This window comes from Schistocerca nitens, chromosome 5 (genome assembly GCF_023898315.1).
Source record: "Schistocerca nitens isolate TAMUIC-IGC-003100 chromosome 5, iqSchNite1.1, whole genome shotgun sequence".
Taxonomy (NCBI): Eukaryota; Metazoa; Arthropoda; class Insecta; order Orthoptera; family Acrididae; genus Schistocerca; species Schistocerca nitens.
The window spans coordinates 608753123-608778441 of NC_064618.1; the positions used below are offsets into that span (position 1 = coordinate 608753123).

General features: G+C 39.3%; 1 protein-coding gene across 4 annotated transcripts in view; it reads right to left on the reverse strand.

The window, feature by feature from the left end:
- The window catches only part of LOC126259389 (uncharacterized), a 241129-nt gene that overhangs the window by 97764 nt on the left and 118046 nt on the right, over positions 1-25319 (reverse strand). For 3 of the 4 annotated variants that reach the window (XM_049956148.1, XM_049956149.1, XM_049956147.1), the window contains exon 8: positions 21926-22846. The exons of the other annotated variant lie outside the window; for it this stretch is intronic. In XM_049956148.1, coding sequence (XP_049812105.1) covers positions 21926-22846 — 921 coding nt within the window. The remainder of the gene's footprint in view (positions 1-21925; positions 22847-25319) is intronic. 4 annotated transcript variants of the gene reach the window in all.

The following is a 25319-nucleotide window of genomic DNA, read 5'->3' on the forward strand; positions in this document are numbered from 1 at the left end:
GATAGAGTTTCAAGCTAGCTGAAATTGGTTTATTATCGATATGTTTGGAACAGTTACCTATATTAGCAGAACAACAATTATAATTTGGTAAACACATAATATGGTAAGGGGAAACCCTTAGGAGAATATAAAAACTGGAAGGAGTGAAGGTAACAATTCACTACATTGTTGTGGCATTGAGTGGTCAACATGTACATAAACAAGAAAGAAATGGTTGCTATAATTCTCAATGAGTCATACTTCAGAGTGAACAGAACACACACACACACACACACACACACACACACACACACACACACCTGAATGGGAACACCATCCCAGGCGGTTCCAGTGTAGCAGCACTTTTACTTCACCGAAGTGATGGTTTATGTCAGGTGGCATGAATGAGAGGAGAATGGGCGGTAGGGAGTGAAAAGGAAGATTGGAGGGAAGTGTGGCTGTTTACTGGAAGAGGAAGGCAGCAAGAGCAAAGAATAGGAATGTGGCACAGGTAAGCTCAATCTGGTGAAGGTAAGTGGAATTACGTGTGGTGGACGAAACAAGGAGGTGGAAGGAGGGGGTGGCAGCACAGAGGAAAAGGGAAACTGTGTGGAGGGTTTGAGAGTATACTGAATGAAGACGGGTGGGGGGGTGGGGTGGGGGGGGGAGGGGGGGGGATGGGGACAAGAATGGAAGGGGCTGTGGGACAGACGCTAGGAGACTGAGAACAGGAGGTTTTCTACTACCCTGTCCTATATTAACCTCCAAACTTGTCACTCCTTTACATTTGCACCCTCCTCCCCACATTCTACCTCTTCTATTGCCTTTCCCAGTCCACTTCTTCCTGTAAATCTCTGTCTCACTTCAACTTATATAACTCCTATCCCTAGTTGAACTACAACATTGGTACAATGTTGTTGTTGTGTGTGTGTGTGTGTGTGTGTGTGTGTGTGTGTTTGTTTGTGTGTGTGTGTGTGTGTGTGTGTTTTCTGTTAACTGAACTTGTCCAGCTTAGCAGCACTTTCAGTCTGATTTAGGTGTTTGTCAATAATTCCACACCTAAATAATACAGTGAATTATTATCTTTACTCCAACCGTTATTTATAATCTGACATTATCATTTACATCTGGAAGCATCTAAGTATAACAGTCAATCTAGTAAGGATTGACCTGTCACCTAATTCTTGGATAATTCACACAAAATACATTAAATGATATAAGATATAAATTAAATGATATGGATGAGGATAATTAGTATCTGTGTGTTTGAGCAGAAAGAGCTTTGCAAAAGACAACCGAAACCCAAGCAGTTAAACAGTAATTTGTAAAAATTACAATTAGTTATTTTAAACATTCCTTTACGTCATGTTGTACAATATCCATCATCTGTAATTTGTTTTCCAAGTTTCTGAATATATTTATTAGGGTAGCATTGTGTTGTTACATAACTGAAAAGGTGCAGCACAGTCATCTAGCAAGTGGTCAATAGATGAGTATCTCAGCTGTGAACTTTGTTTCTTTTTCTCTGTATGTGTACTGATTCATATAAAATGCTACAAGAAAGCTTTATACCACCTATACACATGCAAATTTGAAAGGGGTTAGATTACACGGGATGTTGGAACAAAAAAATAAGCCTTGTTGTTAATACGTCATAGATCAGCCTCAGTTGCGAGAAGTTACTGGACTTTACCCAGGTTTCAGCAAGAGTAATCTAGCCTTCTTCAGAAGCATAAAATAAACAAATATATGGCAGAATAAGGCATGATCAAACATAGAAACGCAGCGTCTGCGGCGAACGGACCGCTTTCCATGAAGTGGGGCCGGCGCTGTTCCTCAGCTAAGGAATGTAGCTTGACATGGTACCATGGTACTTTAACTTTTTATGTTTGACTGTACCTTATTCTGGCATGTATTGATTTATTTTATACTTCTGAAGAAGGCTAGATTACTCTAGCTGAAACCTGGGTAAAGACCAGTAACTTTTCGCAACTGAGGCGGATCTTTGACGTATTAATTTATCACAGTTGCTGATAGGGCTGCAAAATGTTAAAAATTCTTCTTGTTGTTGTTTGTTGTTGCTGCTGTTATCTTCAGTTTGAACTGAAGACTAGTTTGATGCACCTCTCAACACTACTCCATAGTGTACAAAACTCTTCACTTCAAGTAATGCAACACACATCCCTTTGAAACTGATTACTGTACACTTATCTTGTTCTTCATCCTAAATTTTTACTCTGCATACTTATCTCAAATACTAAACTGACAATTCCTTGTTGTCACAATGTTACCAACTGACCCCTTCTGTTAGTCAAGTTAGGCCAAAAATTTCTTTTCTGCCCATTTCTATTTAGCACTACTTCACTAGTTACACGATCCACCCACCTAATTTTCTGCATTCGTCTGTAGCAACACGTTTCAATAGCTTCTATTCTTCTCTTGTTTGAACTGCTTATGGTCCACATTTCACTTCTGCACAAGGTTACACTTCAAACAAATACCTCCAACAAAGACTTTCTATCCCTTAAATGTATAGCTGATGTTAACGAATCCCTTCTTTTTTTTCTTCACAAATGCTTTTCTTGTTATAGCCAGTCTGTATGTTATATTCTTCTTACAGTGTCCATCAACTGTTATTTTGCTACCAAAATAACAATATTCATCTACTAAATTTAGTGTCTCATGTCCTAATATAATTCCCTCAGCATCTCCTGATTTAATTTGACTACATTCCATTACCTTTGTTTTGCTTTCGTTAATGTTCATCTTATACCCTCCTTTCAAGAGACTGTCCACTCTGTTCAAGTGCTCTTCCAAGTCCTTTATTGTCTGTGACAGAATGACAATGTCATTTGCAAACCTCACAGTTTTTCTTTTTCTCCCTGAACTTTAATTCTTTCCCCAGTTTTTTCTTTGGTTTCCTTTACGGCTTGCCCAATGTACAGACTGAATAACAATGGGGATAGGTTACAACTCTGCCTCACTCCCTTTGCAACTACTCCTTCCCTTTCAAACTGTCTGGTTTCTGTACAAATTGTAAATAACCTTTCGTTCCCTGAATTTTATTCCTGCTACCTTCAAATTTCCAACAGTGTATCCCAATCAACACTGTCAAAAGCTTTCGCTCAGTCTATGAGTGCATAGGTTTAACTTTCTTTAACGTATCTTGCCTATATTGCCTCAAGTTTTCTTACATTTCTCTGGAACTCAAAATGATCTTCCACAAGGTTGGCTTCCAAGTTTTTCCATTCTTCTGTAAAAAAATTTTATCTAAATTTTGTAAGCGTAACATATAAAACTGATATTTCTGAGAACGGAAAGTCCAGGATGGAATAATAACAATGTTGTGCAAAGTATAGATTGCTGCTCCCCATATAGAAGAGGCATTGAGCCACAGGTAGCCACAATGACAAGACTGCTATAAATTTTAGCTTTTGGCCAAAAGACCTTCTTCTGAAGTATAAAAACAGCGAACATTCCACATTTAAATGGCAGAACAGACATGCTGCATATTTCATATTTCAAATTTCTCAAACAACACAGATCACAAACACACAAGTTTTCAGTATTAATTAATCATTTTTAGCACAATGAAGACGAAATATGATTTTTATCTGGGACAAACTACTGGCATATGAACAGATGCAGACCACAGAGTTTTGCACTAACAAGGGAACCTCCCCATCGCACCCCCCTCAGATTTAGTTATAAGTTGGCACAGTGGATAGGCCTTGAAAAACTGAACACAGATCAATCGAGAAAACAGGAAGAAGTTGTGTGGAACTATGAAAAAAATTAGTAAAATATACAAACTGAGTAGTCCATGCACAAGATAGGCAACATCAAGGAGAATGTAATCTCAGGAGCGCCGTGGTCCCGTGGTTAGCATGAGTAACTGCGGTACGAGAGGTCCTTGATTCAAGTCTTCCCTCGACTGAAAATTTTACTTTCTTTATTTTCGCAAAGTTATGATCTGTCCGTTCGTTCATTGACGTCTCTGTTCACTGTAATAAGTTTAGTGCCTGTGTTTTGCGAATGCACCGCAAAACCGTGCGATGAGTAGACGAAAGGGCGTGCCTCTCCAGTGGGAACCGAAAACATTTGATCGCAAGGTCATAGGTCAACCGATTCCTCCACAGGAAAACACGTCTGATATATTCTATATGACACTGGTGACGGCATGTGCGTCACATGACAAGAATATGTTGTCGACCCACCTAACTTGTAACTTAGCGAATGGGTAAAAAGATTCTTCTACCTTGCCCGATTTAGGTTTTCTTGTGGATGTGATAATCACTCCCAAAAAAGTGATGAAAACATAAGAGCTTGACACATAAACAGAAAATAAAAAAAACAAATTTTTCACTCGAGGGAAGACTTGAACCTAGGATCTCTTGTTCCGTTGCTGCTCCCGCTAACCACGGGACCACGGCGCTCCTAGACGTTCGTTCGCCTTGATCTTGCATATCTTCGCATGGACTACTCAGTTTGTATATTTTACTAATTTTTTTCATAGTTCCACACAACTTCTTCCTGTTTTCTCGATTGATCTGTGTTCAGTTTTTCAAGGCCTATCCACTGTGCCAACTTATAACTAAATCTGAGGGGGGTGCGATGGGGAGGTTCCCTTGTAAGTTACATATAATAGAGATGTATTTAGTTTCATAATCCAAAAAAGGTCTTTCACACAAATATGTCGATTGAAATATTGTAGCACTTTTGCAACCTCTTTACGGGAACTTGGACAATCCACCTGAGAAAAGTAATGTGGATGTCCGGGACAGTTGTAATATACAAAGATATGTAATTAAAACTGGAATCACCTTGCAGGTCAATCAGTTACATCTGCACATACACAGGGACGCTTTCAACTTAAACAGCAAATGGTCTCACAAACATATGAAAGACTGACATGCCCTCAAAACCTTTATAAAATTATTGTTGTAACTCTTGCAAGGCCACAATGAATTCTTCAAATCTCACTCTTTCTTTAATACCAGTGAGCTTAGGGAACTGGATTCCTAGTCGAAAGTGTTCTTCTACAATGTGATTTTCTTTCTTAAATGCATGAACATCAAATCAGAAAGAAGTTACCTAATACTTCTTTTTCCTTCCTTCATAAATTCAACAATAGCAAGATTTAAACAAAAAAATCATTCCAGGCAGGCCCCCCAGACTTAACCCACACACTCTGCGGCAATATATGAAGTCTCCATACTCTTTGTTCATTTCTATTGAAAACTGTTGAAACTGAATATGGAAAAATGGGTGTGACTTCAGAAATGATGCTATTCCTTCAAGTGTTTCATGCCTGCAAATTTAGCACAAAGTGCTTCTTGAAGCACAGTACAATTAATCCCATCTGTCAATAGTAATTTTTTGCTCTTTCCTTGTCATCTAAAAGTTTAAATTCTTCCTGCATGGTATTATAAAGTCATTTCGTAGCAAATAAGCAGTACTCGTCACTTACGTGAACTGAGAGTTCTTGTCCCCTCTTCTGTCATTCTAATTCATTTTAAAAGATTATGACAACAGATCACAAACAGCCACTGGATCTGTAAAGTCCATCATATTACGAACAAATAGCGAAGGATAAACAGCGCTGACATGAAAATGCTGCCGAACTCAAGAGAGTGGTGCAGACTGGAAACTGCCGCACCGCAATGCTAAATGAAATGTCGCGCTGTCCTGGGTACTTCCGAGAAGGAATGAGCAAAGCCGAGTGACAGACCAGGCCTCGGCACATCCGTGGCCTGGACATGTTGCATGTGTGGAGTTTGACATGCTGTGGCCAGCCTTGTTCTATGGACTTAAAATTTGTCCTCTAGCAACTCCTGTTTAGCCATTTTGCACTTTTTGACAATCTCTCTCTCTTTGTATTCCCTTTCACCTGCTTCATTTGCTGCATTTTTATGTTTTCTCCTTTCATCAATTAAATTCACTGTCTCTTGTGTTATCCAAGGATTTCTACTAGGCCTCGCTGTTTTACCTACTATATCTTCTCTTAATGCTACCTATTTGCATTCTGCTATATTAATTTCCCCTGTTTCAGTTAATCATCACCTAATGCTCTCTTTGAAACTCAACGTCTGGTTCTTTCAACTTATCCAGGTCATATCTCCCTAATTTCCTACCTCTTTGCAATTTCTACTTCAGTTTTAGCCCCTATGGTCAAAGGTCACATCTCCCTCTCTGTGTCTGTCAACTCTTACTATTATATAATCAGTCTGAAACCTTCCAGTGTCTTCAGATCACTTTAACATGCACAGTCTGTCCCAAAAGTTCCCAGAATATTTTTTTTAATTTAATTAAGTTTACAATATTTTCAGAACTTTTGAAAGTATTGTCCTTCTGCTTCAATGCATTGTTGCCAATGCTTCACCCAATCACTTAGGGCACCCTGGAAGTCTTCAATGGGAACCTCCTTCAGTGCGGTCCCCAAAGTGGCTTTTACTGCCTCCAGTGTGCCACGTCGAGTTCCTTTCAGATTTCTTTTAATCCTGGGGAACAAAAAGAAGTTCACTCGTGCCAGATCTGTGCTGTACAGCAGCTGGGGCAACACTGCCACACCCATTTTGCCCAGCAACTTGGAGATGATGAGTGTGGTGTGGCCTGACACACTTTCATGGTGCACGATCCAATTGTCATTAATTTCTTTTCGGATGCGTTGAACCATGTTGCACATCTGTTTGAGCATTTCACAGTAACACTTCTTGTCGGCTGCTTGTCCTTGTGGCACAAATTCACTGTGAACTATACCTTTTATGCTAAAAAACAGAATGAGCATTGCTTTGATTTGTGATTTGCTCACCCTTGCTGTTTTGGGCTAGGAGACTCCTCCATGTGACTTTCACTGCTTTGACACTTTGTTTCGGGATTGTACCCAAAAATCCATGTCTCATCCCCACTGCTCACTCTGTACAAAAATTCTGGGCTGTTTTATAGCGCTCATGCAATTCCTTGCACTTCAACAAACACTGCTCTTTCATCTCACTCGTCAGGACTTTTGGCACCATTTTCGCACACTTTCTTCATTTGAAGATCCTCAGTTAAAATGCAGTGAATGTTTGTTTTTGATGTTCCAGAATCCTCTGCAATCATCCGAATACCATTATTCACCCTTCTACACAACTTTTTGCACCAAGTCGACCATTTTTTATGTCGACTGGCATGCTGAGTGGTCGTTGTCATTGGCAGACTCCCGACCTTCCTGGAACCTCTTGTGCCACATGAAAGATTGGCTTTGTTTCATTGGTCCATCACTGTAGGCTTTTTGAAGCATTTCAAGCATCTCCACCCAGTTTTTCTCCAGTTTCACATAGAACTTAATTGCAATAATGCTGCTCCAAAAACCGGTCCATTTTCTGCTCTATGAGACTTCAGTAGATTGCTCTGTCCAGAGCGTGACTCTGCCTCAAAAACTGCCTGAAGGTGACTGGCACTGCTCTCATTTCAAAGCTTAGATCCCCCACTGTCTTCTGCATCTGAAGCTCTGCATGACCAGCCAGCATTGTCAAAAATCATTCAGGGAACTTTTGGGACAGACCCTACATATGACCCCCTCTAATGATTCTTAAACAAAATGTTAGTAATGATTAAATTGTCCTCTGTACAACATTCTAGCAGAACAGGTTCCTCTTCCATTCCTTTCCCCCATCTATGTTCTCCTACTATCCCCCCCCCCCTCTTCCTTTTCCTACTACTACATTCCAGTCCCCCTTCACAATTATATTTACCTCTCCCATTACTATCCGATTAACTTCTTTTATCTCATCGTATGTTCTTTCAATCTCTTCATAATCCACAGAGCCAGTCGCAGTATTTTCACTGTCTGTGGAGTTGGTTGTCGTATAAACATTTACTACTGTGGCGGGTGTTCGCTTCCAACCTCGGCTACAATAATCCATTCACTACAATGTTCATAGTAGTTTCAAACATTCCTACTTTTTTTATTCATTATTAGACCTGCTCCTGCATTATAGCCCAATCATCAAAGACCAAAAAAAGGTTGAATAAGAGAAAAATTTGTGTAGCTGCAAATTTTTGTACAGTGCAAGTGGGGAATGTCAAGAATAACCTACTGAAAATCCAAACCAACGGGGTGTGAGCAAGGAGGTAAGAGGGTATTTAAGAGTAACTTTTTTTAGGTTTTTCTTCAATAACTCAAAAACTATGGCTTCTAGAAAAAATGTTTACCATCACAAAATTAAACTACATTAAATTTCCTACAAAAATTGTCCTATTCATTTTTTCCCTAGGACTGATAGTTTCTGCATTGCAAGTGAAGGAAAAGTCACAGATTATTAAAAATAGTCTTTTAATAGTACAAAATTTATGTTCAATGTTAAATGAAGATGTCTAAGAACAAATATTAAACTTGTGTACCACATATAACTGCAGTAGTATCGTATTAAGGAATAAATTATACTCTGGAACATGACGGGCTGGAGGATTATGTGGGGTGGAGAGCAGAGGTGCGAGGGAAGGCAGGTCATCAGATTGTAATTGTGCACTCCTCTCCTTCATAGGTCTGCAAACTGAAGAGCGAGCAGCTGAATGCCCACTCTCTTTACCCTTTACTGACCCTTCCGTAGTTCACCTCATGAAACACTAGCAATGTGTTGAGTAGACATGTTCAAAGGGTGTTTCTGTTTAAAGAGAAGAAGAAAATATTTTTCACTCGTTTTGGGACAAAGGAAACTTTAATGCCGAGAATACTTACCTAATGTGTTGTATGACAAAAAAGCTATGGTTCGTTTCACCTTTTTTAAACACGAATGGACCAATTGGTCCAAATTTACTACCTTGTTCTGCTTTACATTTCTTTCTTTCACAGCTGTACAAAAAAGACTAGAGCTGTGTCATTTTCATAGAGTGTGAAAGTAAATGGAATGGAAGTCATGATTTGCAAGCAAGCTTACGTCAGGATTCATGGCTTACAGAGCTATACGAGAAGAGTGAGGAATTTGCAACAGCGAATGAAGCTGGGTCACGCAGTTCCAAAAGAAGATGGAAGAGGTTTGTATATTAAATTTTACTATAAGGTATCCATTTTAATCAAATAAAATAATGTTGAAGTATAATAACAACACGTAGTAATGTATCTACTCATGGGCTGCTTCTCCTTTTTTTTTTTTTTTTCTCTCCATGCAAAATACTGCAACCGTCCATATAAATTTCAAGACGAAGCTGTGCAAGGTGTCAGAGCCTTTCTCCATGTTATACCAAAATATAACAGTCACTATAGCAGGCAGCAGAACCCCAACAAAATACTCTGAATACTGCAAGGAAATGGTGTCCCCACTGTATTACAAAGCAAATTCAGGGCAATTTTTGTGTCCCAATTTAACATAGGCTTCAAACTGCCAAAAAGCAACATCTGTTCAACATGTGATGCCTTTCTAACAGTAACGAGCAACCCAGAATTATGTGTACAAAAAAAAAACCATGTGTTGCACCTAAGAAAGGCTGACAGCGGGCAAAATATGATCATGTCATTAACTTCTCTGGCTAACGAGAATGTGAAAGAGCACCACGTAATAGCAATGGGCATGCAACAAATGTCTCCCATGCCAAAATTAACAATTGGCCCAGCATTCTACAAGTGAAAAATATGGACATATAACTACGGTATCCATGATAGTGGGTGAAATAAGGGATACATCTTTCCGTGGAGTGAGAAGAACAGAGGAAGGCATTCAGATGAAGTTGGGAGCTGTTTATTAAAATACTTAGAGATAACTATCACTCAAGCCCAAAATCTCCGCATAATCACAGGTAACTGTAAGGGCCAGGCAAAGAATTGGTCTCTTATTGCCCTGGAAGGGACTCTCATTGCCACCAAAAGATTTTAATCTGTGCAGCATTATTTCCCTATGGTAGATCATATTAGACTTCCTTGTGATCGTGATTCTGGTCGCATTGAATTTTATGTGAGAAACAGGCATCCAATAATATACACGCCAGATGAATGGACAGAATCTGGTAGTCCAAAAAATTTCATTGTGATGAAAATGCACAGACAAAACTTTAGAATCATAGGTGATCTGAAGTCATTAATCTCTGGAGATCCCATTCGCTTTAGTGAAGCGACTCAATTTAATTCTGAGTGTAAATATCCCTCCACACTAAAAATGAAGCACTGTTTCCTAGATATAGGAACCTTCACATCAGTGTATCTACATAGCAAGAGGAAAGGAAGAACTGCTGAACCAGATCTATTTCAGCTGTCAATAAAATATAGAAAGCCACTTCAAATTAATCAGAAAAAAATTGATGACCTGCTGTCTCTTACAGCATATATACCTGCAAAATATGAACGCTTTTTTTTCAGTCATGTGCTGGAAATAATGTGAACGATGATGACATAGAACTTACTTGATTTCACATTTACAGTGTAAATAAAGTATTAGACTGACTTATCTGTTATGTATGTGTGTATGTGAAAGTGCAAAAATTGTTAAAAATTACTAGTTGTTACATAATTTTCAAAATAAAACCTTAAAAATGTATTATGTGTTCTAAATTATTTTCAGTGAGACACAGTCATAAGCCATTTTCGACCACACCATAATTAAAATGACTCTCAAATTAATATTACATAACAGAAAGAAGATTTTACATTCTACACAAGGTTTGCAGTGTATTAAAGTATAATTAAAAGCAAAAAGGAAGTGTGTACATTTTTATACTTCCATGAAACTTTAAAGTCACTGCATCTCAAAACTATAGAATGTGGCTTATGACTATATCCAACACCCTAAATTAGTAACAGAATACAAATGTGGGTAAGATGTAGACATCACATTATTGTAGTCAAGATAACGCAACACTCACCACATTAGTACAAGTTTATGTGCCGGGTGTCTCCACGAATGGAGAAAGTTATAACAATACAGACTCCCCCAGGACTCATATGAAATGTCCGATACCAACTTATATATATATATATATATAGAGAGAGAGAGAGAGAGAGAGAGGGGGGGGGGGGGGGGGGACATTCCACGTGGGAAAAATATATCTAAAAACAAAGATGATGTGACTTACCGAACGAAAGTGCTGGCAGGTCGATAGACACACAAACAAACACAAACATACACACGAAATTCAAGCTTTCACAACAAACTGTTTCCTCATCAGGAAAGAGGGAAGGAGAGGGAAAGACGAAAGGATGTGGGTTTTAAGGGAGAGGGTAAGGAGTCATTCCAATCCCGGGAGCGGAAAGACTTACCTTAGGGGGAAAAAAGGACGGGTATACACTCGCACACACACACATATATCCATCCGCACATACACAGACACAAAACAAAGATGATGTGACTAATCGAATGAAAGTGCTGGCAGGTCGATAGACACACAAACAAACACAAACATACACACAAAATTCAAGCTTTCACAACATACGGTTGCTTCATCAGGAAAGAAGGAAGGAGAGGGAAAGATGAAAGGACGTGGGTTTTAAGGGAGAGGGTAAGGAGTCATTCCAGTCCCGGGAGCGGAAAGACTTACCTTAGGGGGAAAAAAGGACAGGTATACACTCGCGCACACACACACATATCCCTCCGCACATACACAGACAAAAGCACACATTTTTTAAAGACAAAGAGTTTGGGCAGAGATGTCAGTCGAGGCGGAAGTACACAGGCAAAGATGTTGTTGAAAGACAGGTAAGGTATGAGCGGCGGCAAATTGAAATTAGCGGAGATTGAGGCCTGGCGGATAACGAGAAGAGAGGATATACTGAAGGGCAAGTTCCCATCTCCGGAGTTCTGACAGGTTGGTGTTAGTGGGAAGTATCCAGATAACCCGGACGGTGTAACACTGTGCCAAGATGTGCTGGCCGTGCACCAAGGCATGTTTAGCCACAGGGTGATCCTCATTACCAACAAACACTGTCTGCCTGTGTCCATTCATGCAAATGTACAGTTTGTTGCTGGTCATTCCCACATAGAAGGCTTCACAGTGTAGGCAGGTCAGTTGGTAAATCACGTGGGTGCTTTCACACGTGGCTCTGCCTTTGATCGTGTACACCTTCCGGGTTACAGGACTGGGGTAGGTGGTGGTGGGAGGGTGCATGGGACAGGTTTTACACTGGGGGCGGTTACAAGGGTAGGAGCCAGAGGGTAGGGAAGGTGGTTTGGGGATTTCATAGGGATGAACTAAGAGGTTACGAAGATTAGGTGGACGGCGGAAATACACTCTTGGTGGAGTGGGGACAATTTCATGGAGGATGGATCTCATTTCAGGGCAGGATTTGAGGAAGTCGTATCCCTGCTGGAGAGCCACATTCAGAGTCTGATCCAGTCCCGGAAAGTATCCTGTCACAAGTGGGGCACTTTTGGGGTTCTTCTGTGGGAGGTTCTGGGTTTGAGGAGATGAGGAAGTCGCTCTGGTTATTTGCTTCTGTACCAGGTCGGGAGGGTAGTTGCGGGATGCGAAAGCTGTTTTCAGGTTGTTGGTGTAATGGTTCAGGGATTCCGGACTGGAGCAGATTCGTTTGCCACGAAGACCTAGGCTGTAGGGAAGGGACCGTTTGATGTGGAATGGGTGGCAGCTGTCATAATGGAGGTACTGTTGCTTGTTGGTGGGTTTGATGTGGACTGACTTGTGAATCTGGCCATTGGACAGGTGGAGGTCAACGTCAAGGAACGTGGCATGGGATTTGGAGTAGGACCAGGTGAATCTGATGGAACCAAAGGAGTTGAGGTTGGAGAGGAAATTCTGGAGTTCTTCTTCACTGTCAGTCCAGATCATGAAGATGTCATCAATAAATCTGTACCAAACGTTGGGTTGGCAGGCCTGGGTAACCAAGAAGGCTTCCTCTAAGCGACCCATGAATAGGTTGGTGTATGAGGGGGCCATCCTGGTACCCATGGCTGTTCCCTTTAATTGTTGGTATGTCTGGCCTTCGAAAGTGAAGAAGTTGTGGGTCAGGATGAAGCTGGCTAAGGTAATGAGGAAAGAGGTTTTTGGTAGGGTGGCAGGTGATCGGCGTGAGAGGAAGTGCCCCATCGCAGCGAGGCCATGGACGTGCGGAATATTTGTGTACAAGGAAGTGGCATCAATGGTTACAAGGATGGTTTCCGGGGGTAACAGATTGGGTAAGGATTCCAGGCATTTGAAAAAGTGGTTGGTGTCTTTGATGAAGGACGGGAGACTGCATGTAATGGGTTGAAGGTGTTGATCTACACAGGCAGAGATATGTTCTGTGGGGGCTTGGTAAGCAGCTACAATGGGGCAGCCGGGATGATTGGGTTTGTGAATTTTAGGAAGTAGGTAGAAGGTAGGGGTGCGGGGTGTCGGTGGCGTCAGGAGGTTGATGGAGTAGGGTGAAATGTTTTGTAGGGGGCCTAAGGTTCTGAGGATTACTTGAAGCTCTGCCTGGACATCAGGAATGGGATTACCTTGGCAAACTTTGTATGTAGTGTGGTCTGAAAGGTGACGCAGTCCCTCAGCCACATACTCCCGACGATCAAGTACCACGGTCGTGGAACCCTTGTCCGCTGGAAGAATGACGATGGATCGGTCAGCCTTCAGATCACGGATAGCCTGGGCTTCAGCAGTGGTGATGTTGGGAGTAGGATTAAGGTTTTTCAAGAAGGACTGAGAGGCAAGGCTGGAAGTGAGAAATTCCTGGAAGGTTTGGAGGGGGTGATTTTGAGGAAGAGGAGGTGGGTCCCGCTGTGACGGAGGACGGAACTGTTCCAGGCAGGGTTCAATTTGGATAGTGTGTTGGGGAGTTGGATCATTAGGAGTAGGATTAGGGTTATTTTTCTTTGTGGCAAAGTGATATTTCCAGCAGAGAGTACGAGTGTAGGACAGTAAATCTTTGACGAGGGCTGTTTGGTTGACTCTGAGAGTAGGGCTGAAGGTGAGGCCTTTGGATAGGACAGAGGTTTCGGATTGGGAGAGAGGTTTGGAGGAAAGGTTAACTACTGAATTAGGGTGTTGTGGTTCCAGATTGTATTGATTAGAATTTTGAGGTTTTGGGGGGAGTGGAGCTGGAAGTGGGAGATTGAGTAGATGGGAGAGACTGGGTCTGTGTGCAATGAGAGGAGGTTGAGGTTTGCTGGAAAGGTTGTGGAGGGTGAGTTGAGTTGCCTTTCCGGAGGTGGGAAACCAGGAGATTGGATAATTTTTTGAGGTGGAGGGTGGCATGCTGTTCTAATTTGCACTATCTTGAGAAACAGCTTAAAATTTATTACCCAGCAATGTATTTTCATTTGTTATTTATTTTTATGTCATCCTCTGCAATCAATGTTCTTTGTAATTACATGTCTAATTAACTCTCCAATTGTTTACATCCCACAGTTCTCCAATTTCCAGAATTTGAGGCCTTATTTGTGTATTTTATGTATGTAATCGGATAAAGTATGAACTCTGTACTACCACTGAATGTTAGTAACCAAATCCAAACTGTAATTGATTACGTTAACTAAAATAATACAAGAGACATTATTGTAATTAAAGTTCAGAATGATTTTCTTATGGAAAATTAAAGATATTACTATAAAAGATTGCCATTCAATACTGTATTTTATACCTTATTCGGCTGTTTCTTTATGTTTTGTAAATTTTAATTACAAAATTAATAATGCTTTATTTAGGAAGCTATTGTTAAAATTCTATATAAAGCGATGCAGTGATGCTGTGACAAGTCAGTTTTGAAGTTACTCTTGGAAGTCAAAGAGATCAGGGAAGTGTGTCCTTGTTTTGTCTATATGATGAGTGTGCAGTTTGGATGTCAATTAACGTGAATAAATTTTGTGAAGCATGAAAATTTCGCATTCATTCATCAATGAACCAAGCAGAAGAAACTTAAGTTAAGTAACATTCAACATGTATTGTTACAAAGTGACATGAAAAAATGATCTGCTACGAGAAATGATTAAATACATCAATGGAGACAAACATTTTATTGCACATGAGGACTGGAAATTGACACTAAAAAAAATGAATAGGGGGGAAAATAGCACGAAAACATGGATCAGGGGAAAGAAATGAAAGAAAGAAGCCACCTGGTAGTATTATGCACAGAGTACAATTTAATAATTCCAGACACTTTGTTTAGTTATCATGAATGAAGGTATTTGGAAAACACTTGCAGGCAAAGGAAGGTTTCAAACAGATTATATAACGGTAGGACAGAGATTTCAAAACACTGCAAAAAAATTCCAGTAACAGATGTTGACTCTGACAATAATTTAATGGTTACCAACTCTAGATTGAAACTAAAGAAATTCCAGATGGGTAGAAAATTGAGGAGACTGGACCTCAATAAACTGAAAGAACCACTGGTTGTTGAGAACTACGGAGGGAGTATTAGACAACATTTGCAGAAACGGGGGAATGGAATACAATACAAGGCAGTGAGTAGCTTCCAGAGATAAAATAGTGAAGGCAGCAGGGAAACAAATAAGCAAAAACACAAGGCGCCGCAGAAATCCTTGAGTAACACACGAGATGTTGAATGTAATCGACAAAAAGAGAAAATACAAATATAAAGCAGGCAAAAGGGAAAACTGATGTCTAAAAAATGAGACTGACAGTGGAAAATTGCTAAGCAGGAATGGCCAGAGGAGGAATGCAAAGCTGTAAAGCATGCATGACTGAGAAAAATACAGGCTGGCTATAGGAAATTAAAGAAACCTTTGGACAGAAGCAAAATTGCTCCTGAACATCAAAAATTCAAACACAAATTCAGTACTAAGCAAAGAAGGGAATGCATGGAGGTGGAAAGAATATATAGAAAGCTATACAAAGATAACCAAATGGAAGACAATATTATAGAAAGAGAAGATTGATTATATGAAAATGAGATGGGAGGTAGGGAACTACAAGAATAATTTGACAGAACACTGAAAGAACTGAAACAAGGTACCTGGAGTAGATGACTCAGAATTACTGAGTTCCTTGGGAAAATGCATAATGACAGGCAAAATATGCTCAGAAGTCAAGAAGACTGTAATAATATCAATTCCAAAGAAAGGAGGTACTGACAGATGTGAATATTACAGAACCAACATTTTAATAAGTCAGTGTTGCAAAATACCAGGCAATTCAAAAAAATGTTTACAATTTGACAGGGCACATTGGGCATGCAAATAAGGAACACTAATCACACAGGAACTGGGTGTCAAACATCACAAGAGGGCACTAGTGTCACAAGAGGGCATTGCCATACAAACATGGGCGGAGGGCATTGAGACCATCACCATTCATGTCATGGAAGCACTGGGAGTAACATGGGTATCTATACGTACCAATTAATGGCTGATTTGCAATGGACGAGAAGCCATGCCACTGTATCGTGCACATGCCTCACAACGCAAATTTACTCTTAATGTATAGGTCACAGACTATTTAATTGAGCTGTACTCTATCTGGAACCGACTTGATGGTCGCATGTATCTTGTATTCCTGCGGGATGTCCTGCAGGACCTGCTTAATAATGTTCCCATGCCTATTCATCACTGGGTTCAATTTCAGCACGAGGGAGCCCTGGCTCGTTTCAGCAGACAACTGAGGACACCATCAGCAGGTAATCTTTCCTGGCTGCTGGATTGATCCATCACGTTCACCCGATCTGTCCCCAATCAAGTTTTTCCTGTGACTGTATCTGAATGGTCTTGTGTATGAAACAACTGTTACATCACTGGAGGGCTTAGTGGGCAGGATTACTGCGGCAGCAGAATGTCTTCGAAATACACCAGGTATCTTCAAGAGGGTGTGCTCTTCAACACATCGTCGATGTGAGGCATGTCTCGATGCATCTGGACAAAACTTTGAGCACCTCCTGTAGTGGGCATCCATTTGTAGCCTAAGAGTAAATAACTGCAATGTCATTTATTAGTCCCGGATGGCCTCAGCGACTGCCGGTTCCTATGCGATTACTAACCCTTGTTGTAAGCCCGATGTGCAATGTCAGTTTGTAAACATTTTTTTGAATAATCCGTACTGACACAAACATCTCCAGAAGTTGACCTCAAGATAGAAAGGTATGAAAATGTTGTTCTTATGTCACGAGTCTGGATCTGAAGGTACAGAAAGTGGTTGCTAAAGGTGGACAGCTAATGGCACAGATGACTCAGATTATGGAGCTAGTAATTACTTGCAGTCTCTGCATGACATTGAATGGAATCTATATGTCAGTCCCAAATACACTGACTCAAATGCAACCTGAAATAGTGCAAAGTGTTGCTCCAGAGCTGATCAAAGGTCAGCTTGCCATGTGCGGCTGGTGACATAAGTAATGTGGAGCGAAGACAGTCACACTTTCTACAGAGTATGCAGTTAAATACATCCAAACTTAAATGGGATGTCCATGCTGGTGATTTCATAAGGCGTTTTAGTGGTATACTACCACGTAATGTGGAGCAAAGACAGTCACACTTTCTACAGAGTATGCAGTTAAATACATCCAAACTTAAATGGGATGTCCATGCTGGTGATTTCATAAGGCGTTTTAGTGGTATACTACCATTACTACAGGCTGATGTTGAAAGAATCTCTTTGTTGCTAATCATTTGAACAAAGATGCTTATAACTGAGGAGTGCAAAAAGAAAAGGAAGAATAACATATGCTGAATTTGAGGCACCATTTCTGAGAAAGTAAAATGCATGCAGGACTCCATTGCAGATGTGTTTGTAATAAAGGATATTCCACAGAGGCTTAAGTACATTAACATAATTTTTGGAGAAGGAAATCGATAATAACTAGCACTTAGGTAATCCAATTGAGGAAGAGGATGTAGTAAAATGGGTCTTGAGGTATCTATCTTCCAAAATACGAAGACATCTGATCAGATGAGACAAATGTTTGGACAGATAGAGAACGAAGAAAGAAGAGATAAGTAAAGGTCTATTACAAAAGTAACTGACCCTCCCCCTTTTTTTTTTTTGTGAGCATCTGATGGATCTGAATCTAGTGTGCTTGCATGAGCTGACTTTGAACCTTGGTGCACACGTGTGAATTTTTTCCCGCCTGTTGATAGCATCAGTTGCTGGCAAGCAGCAAATGAGTGAGGTTAAGTGTAGTGCTCATGTCAGTTTTTCATTGCAAGGGAAATGATGGAATGACTGGAGCACTGCTACTAAATCAAATTTTGCCAGAAGCTGAGTGATAGCCAGGTGGAAACCATTCAGAGGATTCGGACTGCTTTCAGGGACAATGCTATGGGCATCACACAGATTAAGGAGTCGTAAAACCGGTTTAAAGACGGCTGCACAGTGGTGGAGAGCGAGCCACACTCCAATCAGCCATCAACATGTTGAAATGACCAGGTCAGTGCCAAAGGGAATGCTGTGTGGATGTGTGACTATCAGAGAAATTGCGGAAGAGATGGGTACCAGCACTTTTTGGCACATTCCATTGTGACTGAAAATTTGGCGATGAAGACAGTGTTGATGAAATTTGTGCCGAAGCTGTTAACGGTGGAAAAGCAACTTCGTGTTGAAGTCTCACAGGACATGTTGGAGTCTGCAAACAGTGACCCCAACTTCGTGAACACCACGACCACTGGTGATGAGTCCTGGTTGCACGGGTACGGCCTTGTAAACCATATCCCAGTCATCATCAACATCAAAGTGATGCTGACTGCTTTCTTTCACTCCCATCATGTCATACACCACAAGCACAACTCACAGGGTCAAACAATCACCAAAGAACACTACAGCGATGCCCTCTGTTGCCTGCATGTTTTTTTTTTTTTTTTTTTTTTTTTTTTTTTTTTTTTTGCAGAGCCTAGGCTAAGTGCCATACAAACAGCAGTAAGCGTAAACAGGGACAAATAGCAATATAGAATGTGACAACTTTGTCTGCCTGTTTTTCATGTGTGTGTGTTAAGCGAATGGGTACTGAAAATTGCTGCTGATACTACATATAAATTGTTACACGTGTTGTAAAGAGCACAGTGATAACAGGTGGTAGCAGTCAACAGGGCTGTACTGGTAAAAAAAAAACAAAGTAGTGTGCTGTAGATGGCCAACAAGGACCCAGAGCACCACAATGTGGCAGCCCATGGCTTGCAGCAGTGGGGAATTAGATGAACACATCTGAATAGCTGGCAACTGAGCACTCAAAAGGGGCATCCACATTGATGCTATAGCTCAAAGGTCAATATTACAAAGAGTGAGACTGCCCAGTGCTATTTATTTGCCACTGTGTGCTTTATTTCAGCAAATTTTAAAAAATAATACAAGATTTTACTGTTTGGAATATCTTCTGTTAATGTTTTGTGATGTCTTGCTTAGAATTATCATTTTATCATAGGGTAATTAAATGACTAACCAACTAAAGAAATGGAGCAACAAAATGACTTTCATGCATTTTGTGATGTACATAAACAATTGAGTTCCCCGCCTAATTTGCAAAATGCATCTGATGTTTGACTGAAGTAATGGATTTTCAAAGGGATTCGTTTCATCACCATCCATCATTTTGAATAATAGGTTACTACAAAGTTAAGGTGATTTTGTTTAACATCTGCAAATGTTATCTTTATTCTAGTTATTTCTTGTGTATTATGTCCATATTTATACAAGTGTTAGTGCATTTACACAGTGTAACACAACAGCATTTCTGTAGTATTCATTTACATTTCATGCTTTAAATATTGTTTTTGCATTGACTATCAGAATAATGAGACTAGACCACTCAAATCAATATTATGCTTAAGCACCCTTAAATTTTGTATTTCGGTGACTTGATGGTTGTTTCCCTGCTAATAATTGAGTAAACAAAAATTGTCAATTAAATATGTAAACATCTTGAGTGTTAATGAGTAAATGTAATTGAACTGCTCAAAGGATTATAGAAGTGTAAAACCATAAATTAGAGTCTAGCTACATAGTAACAGTCGAGGGCACTGATTTTTTGGGATTTGAGTTTTGTTATTTTATCAAAACATTACAATTCTGCAAAACAAAGGTGTGGGGATGTAAGGGTATCATTGTCGATACCCCTACTCAGTGCTCGATTTGTGACAGTACGCACCAGTATGCCATACCAGTATGTCTGACAAAAAAAGGGCATTAAAATAAAGTTTTAAGACTTCTAAATTTAAAAAACACCCCTGGAAGGTCAAAACACCAGAACCTCTTTTTTCACAATCAAGCACTGCCATTACCAAATAATCTATTATGAACACAAACTTCCAGGGGATACCCATATCACTGGCCTTCAGAAGGTTCCAGAGGTAACAATTTGCATTAACAAGTGGGGATTAATGCTTGGGCCGACGCAGGAGAGGCAGTTCAGCCGATGATTAAGGCCAGGGTGCAGTCAGTGTCAAGGAAAGTTTAACTTGTAGTATTAAGATTTTGAAAAGTAAAGTGAAGGGAGGAAGTGTTTCTATAAATATGGAAGAACTTTTGTCAATGTATTTGCAAAGAATCAAAAATTATAAGTGAAAAAGAGATCACAGAATATTATATGTGTGGCACATTAATGCCATCTGGAAGTTTTAATATTATAAAGGAGACTGACTGTCAGTAGTATCGGATATTGGAATAAGCTATATTGTGAGCTAGTGAGTCAGTTTAATTCTTCTTAACATAATTTTCAAGTTAAACTTCACATTGTTGCCAGATGGAATGAGTGCTGTGAGACTGTGTGAGAAACAATAGGAACCATTTACTTGTCTCAAGACTTAATAAACTGTGTTTCCATTAAGCAATTTTTTATCATCACAGAAATAGCATAACATTTTGCTTTCTATAAACATAGGTAGCAGTGTGTTGGTCAGTTCAGGCACACAGCATAATTCAATAACCGTCTACACACCTGGAAGTAATTCCCATCTCTTTTCTTTCATTAGTCCACCAGCCAAGCGAATTATTCAATAAACAACAAGGGGTGGTTGCAATGTGAAGCAATAATTATCTTAGAAGATAGACTGATGATATAGCATTTGCAGATTTTGGGAAAGATTTTGACAATGTTAACTGGAATGAATAACAACAAAAGTAAAACAAAGATAATGGAGTGCAACTGAATTACATCTGGTGATGCTGAGGGGATAAGCTTAGGAAATGAGTACCTAAAAGTAGTAGAATATTATCTGGACATCACAGTAACAGATGATGGCCAAAGTAGAGGGGTAAAAAATGCAGACTGGCACTAACAACAAACAAGTTTCTGAGAAAGTGAATTTTGTTAACACTGGATATAAATTTAAGTGTTAGGATTTCTTTTGTGAAGGTAGTTGTCTGAATTGTAGCTTTGTCCAAAGAGCACTGTGGATGATACACAATTCAGATAAGAAGAGGATAAAAGCTTCTGAAATATGGTACCACCTAAGAATAACTAATGAAGAGGTACTTAATTGAATTGGGGTAAAAAGAAATTTATGGCACAACTTGAGTAAAAGAGGGGCTAGGCTGATAAAAAACACACTAAGGCATCATGGAATACTTCATTTAGTTATGGCTGGAAATGTGTGAGGTAAAAGTTACTAAGACTTGAGTACAGCAACATTGTCCAAATAGATATAGAGTGCAGTGGTTAAACAGAGATGAAGCGACTCACAAAGGGTAGAACAGCATGGAGAGTTTCATCAGACCAGTTCCAAAGATGATGACGATGACAACAAAAACATTATAAAATGGTAATTATGGAGACCGAGTTTCAGAGAGAGGAAAAAAATGAATAAATTAATGGTTTATTTGTGCAAGTACTGCTGGCATAAGAAAGAAGTGGTGGTAAATTTACAGGTCAGTATACGCCTTTAATTTTACACAAAAGCTGAATTCTTAATTACATCACAAAGAAAATTTCCCCAGATGTACAAGAAACAGTCAACATCCATACCAAGTCAAGCATAAATTGACGAACTTGAGAAGCTCAGTGCTAGGACATTTAAAAACTGAATGATCGTTTAGTTTTATAGCAAGGCATATGAGCATGTCATAATTTAACTAAATGATAAGTATTTGATATACTACTCACCTTTGGTGGAGGGGGATTTTCTGATTTTTTCTTTGGTCTTTCTGTATCACTAATATCTTGACAACATATTCGCTGCTTTGACTTTCGTAATCTGTTTGCACAGTTCTTTAAGACGTTGCCTGAGCTTATATCTCTAACAACTGGACATGGTTCCTTGTAAGGCAATTTTAGTAGTGTGTCACATTGTTTGTTCTTTTCCACATCCACTGCACTTTCATTTCTGCATTCCTTGAAACAAGGTTCAGGTTCTAATACAATATTCTGTACAGCATATTCCGTACATGAGCCAACATCTTTACTACCCTTTCCTTCTTGATTCTGTTTGCTGCAATTGGATGAATTCTTTTTGCCCTGACAATGAAGAAGGTTATTTTTCTTATTCAAAACATTTTGTTTCCTGTTGGTTTGTAAAGGCTGCTTTCTCTGATGTATCATTATTCTATCATTGTCTCTAATATTAACTGAAGTCACCCTTGGTTCTTTCTTGCATTGATTATTCTTTCGTAATAATCGTGCATCTGATGTGCTACGGAGGAGGTATTTTCTTCCATGTGGCAGGCATCTGTAGTGATATTTGTTTGTTATTTTTTCATATGTTTTCTTTGATATTTTACCAGACCTACACATCTTATTTTGTACTTCAGCAACTATTAATTTACGCTTACATGTAAGAAGTTTTCTTTGATTAATGCTAGATCTGCATGTGTCCTTCATGCAATTTCCCAAATTTTGTACAGTTTGCATGTGACCACGTTCACTTATTTTGTGGGAAAAATTACTTTTACTCAGTGGATTTTCTGTGGGATCCTCACAGTTTGTACAGTGGTATGACTTGTTTCCATTTACAGTATTACAATTGTTTTCTACAGGCTGCCTGGGAGTGCATATTATATCATCAGTTTTATGAACAGGTGTAAAATCCTGAAAGAACAACAAAAAAATTATTCAGACATACAGTTAACAGCATCACACTGAATTTAGAGGATGAATAAAGATGGCCAATTTACATTATTTTAATTTTAGCAAAAAGATAAAAAACTGCAATCTTGAATGAATTAGTGTGTCACAATTTCAACTGTTAGCAAAAGATATTTATAAAATATATGATACATGTTGGGAAGCTTATGTTTCCTGTTGGTTGATTAAATTTTTTGCAATGTTGGTTCACTCAATCTGCTCACAGAACAGTCTATATATGCAAGACATCCAAAAGAGATATTCCTAATACTGAACTGAAAGCCTGGGTGTAGCATTAAAAGAAGAAAAAAAAAAAAAAAAAAAGAAAAAGAAAACACACAATCCTACACATTCTACTGCAGCTGTGACACAATGGGAGAAAAATGCCAGATATAACGGAATGAGAGTGTAAGATCAACAGATAATTGAGACAAAGACGATGTAAAACGGAAATGTAGGTAATAGAGGAGAAACGTCCAGAGGAAGGAAATGACACAATAAGATACAGAAAAATGAAAGTGATAGATGAAATTTGAAAATACATAAGTATATAAATGTAGCAAAAGAGTGGAAACACTATCACAGAAATGAAGAAGTAAGTTTGGGGAGAGATGTCTGTGAAAATAAGGTAGTGAGGAACAAGCAGAAGGAGGAGGAGGGGAAAGATTACTGAATCAGGCAAAATGGCTGCTTAATGACAAAAACATTCTGTAGAGGAAGTTCCCTCCTGCATATTTCTGCTCTGAGGAATAAACCAATTAACATACCTGGCAAAACAGATACCAAGGTCAGAATTATTATTTTTTTAAACATGCTGATGACAGAATTTTGTTAGTTACTAGTAAAGCCACAGAGACAGTGCCCATTTATTCTCCCCCCCCCCCCCCAAAAAAAAAAAAAAACTGAATAACATTTCCATGGGTGGAGCTTGTGTAGTACGCATTTCTACTGACAGGCATGTATAGTGCAACTCATTTCCAGTTCAGTGCCACCTGTGTTGTCGACTTGGCTTGTTCTGTTCATCTACAGTGATTGTTTTTGCTAGCGTTGTTTAGTTCTAGTTTTGTTTTATATGATTGCAAGTTGTTGTACAGCTGTGAAATTTTGTTTTCTACTGTTTTAATGCTGAAAACAGCTTACATAGATGACAATATGGGAAAACCTCAAGTGTACAAGTGGTTTGCTCGATTTAAAAATGGTGACATGTCGACGAACCACATTCTGGACGTCCACCAAATGCATGAATCGATGAAAATATTGAAAAAAATTTGAGATCTTGTGCTCACAGACTGTCTACAGACAACTGATCAACTGTCAGAAAGTATTGGGTTATCTTGGAGCTCAGTTCAGCATATTTTAACAGAAGATTTGGGAAAGAAAAAGGTTGCTGCCAAGTTTGTTCCTCAAGTTCTGAGTGACAATCAAAAGGAATGCTGAGTTGAAACATGTCCTTATTTGAAACAATAGCTTGAAACTCATCCACATTTTCTGGCAGAGGTCATTACTAGTGATGATTCAAGGTGCTATGATTGCCGGAAAAATGTCATGAAGTCCAATCAAACATCAAAACAATGCTGATTTGCTTCTTTGATACCAAGGGTGTAGTTCATTCAGAGTTTGTTACTCCCAGATCAGACCATTGATCAAACCTTTTATTAGGAAGTTTTAAGAAGATTGCACAGCAGTGTTCATAAAAAAAAAAAAAAGACTGGATTTGTGGCAGACAGGAGACTGGTTCTTCTGCCAAAACGCGCCTGCGCACAAAGCCATATCTATTAGATAGTTTTTGACTAAAAATGGCATGGTTCCGCTGTCCCATGCACCTTACTCACCTGACCTGGCTCCACGTAACTTTTTCTTGTTTCCATGCATGAAAAGGGACATGAAAAGACACCAATTTGACAACACTGAAGAATTCAAGAAAAAAAAGAGGGAGGAGCTGTCAGCCATTTCTAAGTCACAAAAAGCTGAACATTGGAAGTCACATGTCAGTGAGCATATAACATTTGATCATTCAGAAATGCTTCTCCTTTGATGAAGCAGATATCACCATTGACAGAGCTATAGTAGTTGATAGAAGGAGGTGGCAGTTGTTTTAGCGATGGTATTCACATCATTACAAATTATACACCAGGGAAAATTTCTAAGAAAGGGAACAGTCTAATCAGGATATTGTGGAGTTTGTGACTTTTGTAACCCTCATTTTATGGCCAACAAACAAGTGTTAAACACAAAATTAGAATTCTGTAACAACACACTGAATTGCCCGTTAGTCCAAAAACCAAACAGTAACAGTTCCTCATTGAAATTAATACATGCACAAGTACAACTACTTTTTTTGAATACACACACGGAAATTATAGTATTAAGTATAGTCTTACAATGGTGGAAACCACACAATCATCAAATACATGCACTGCACTGAAATGTTATACAA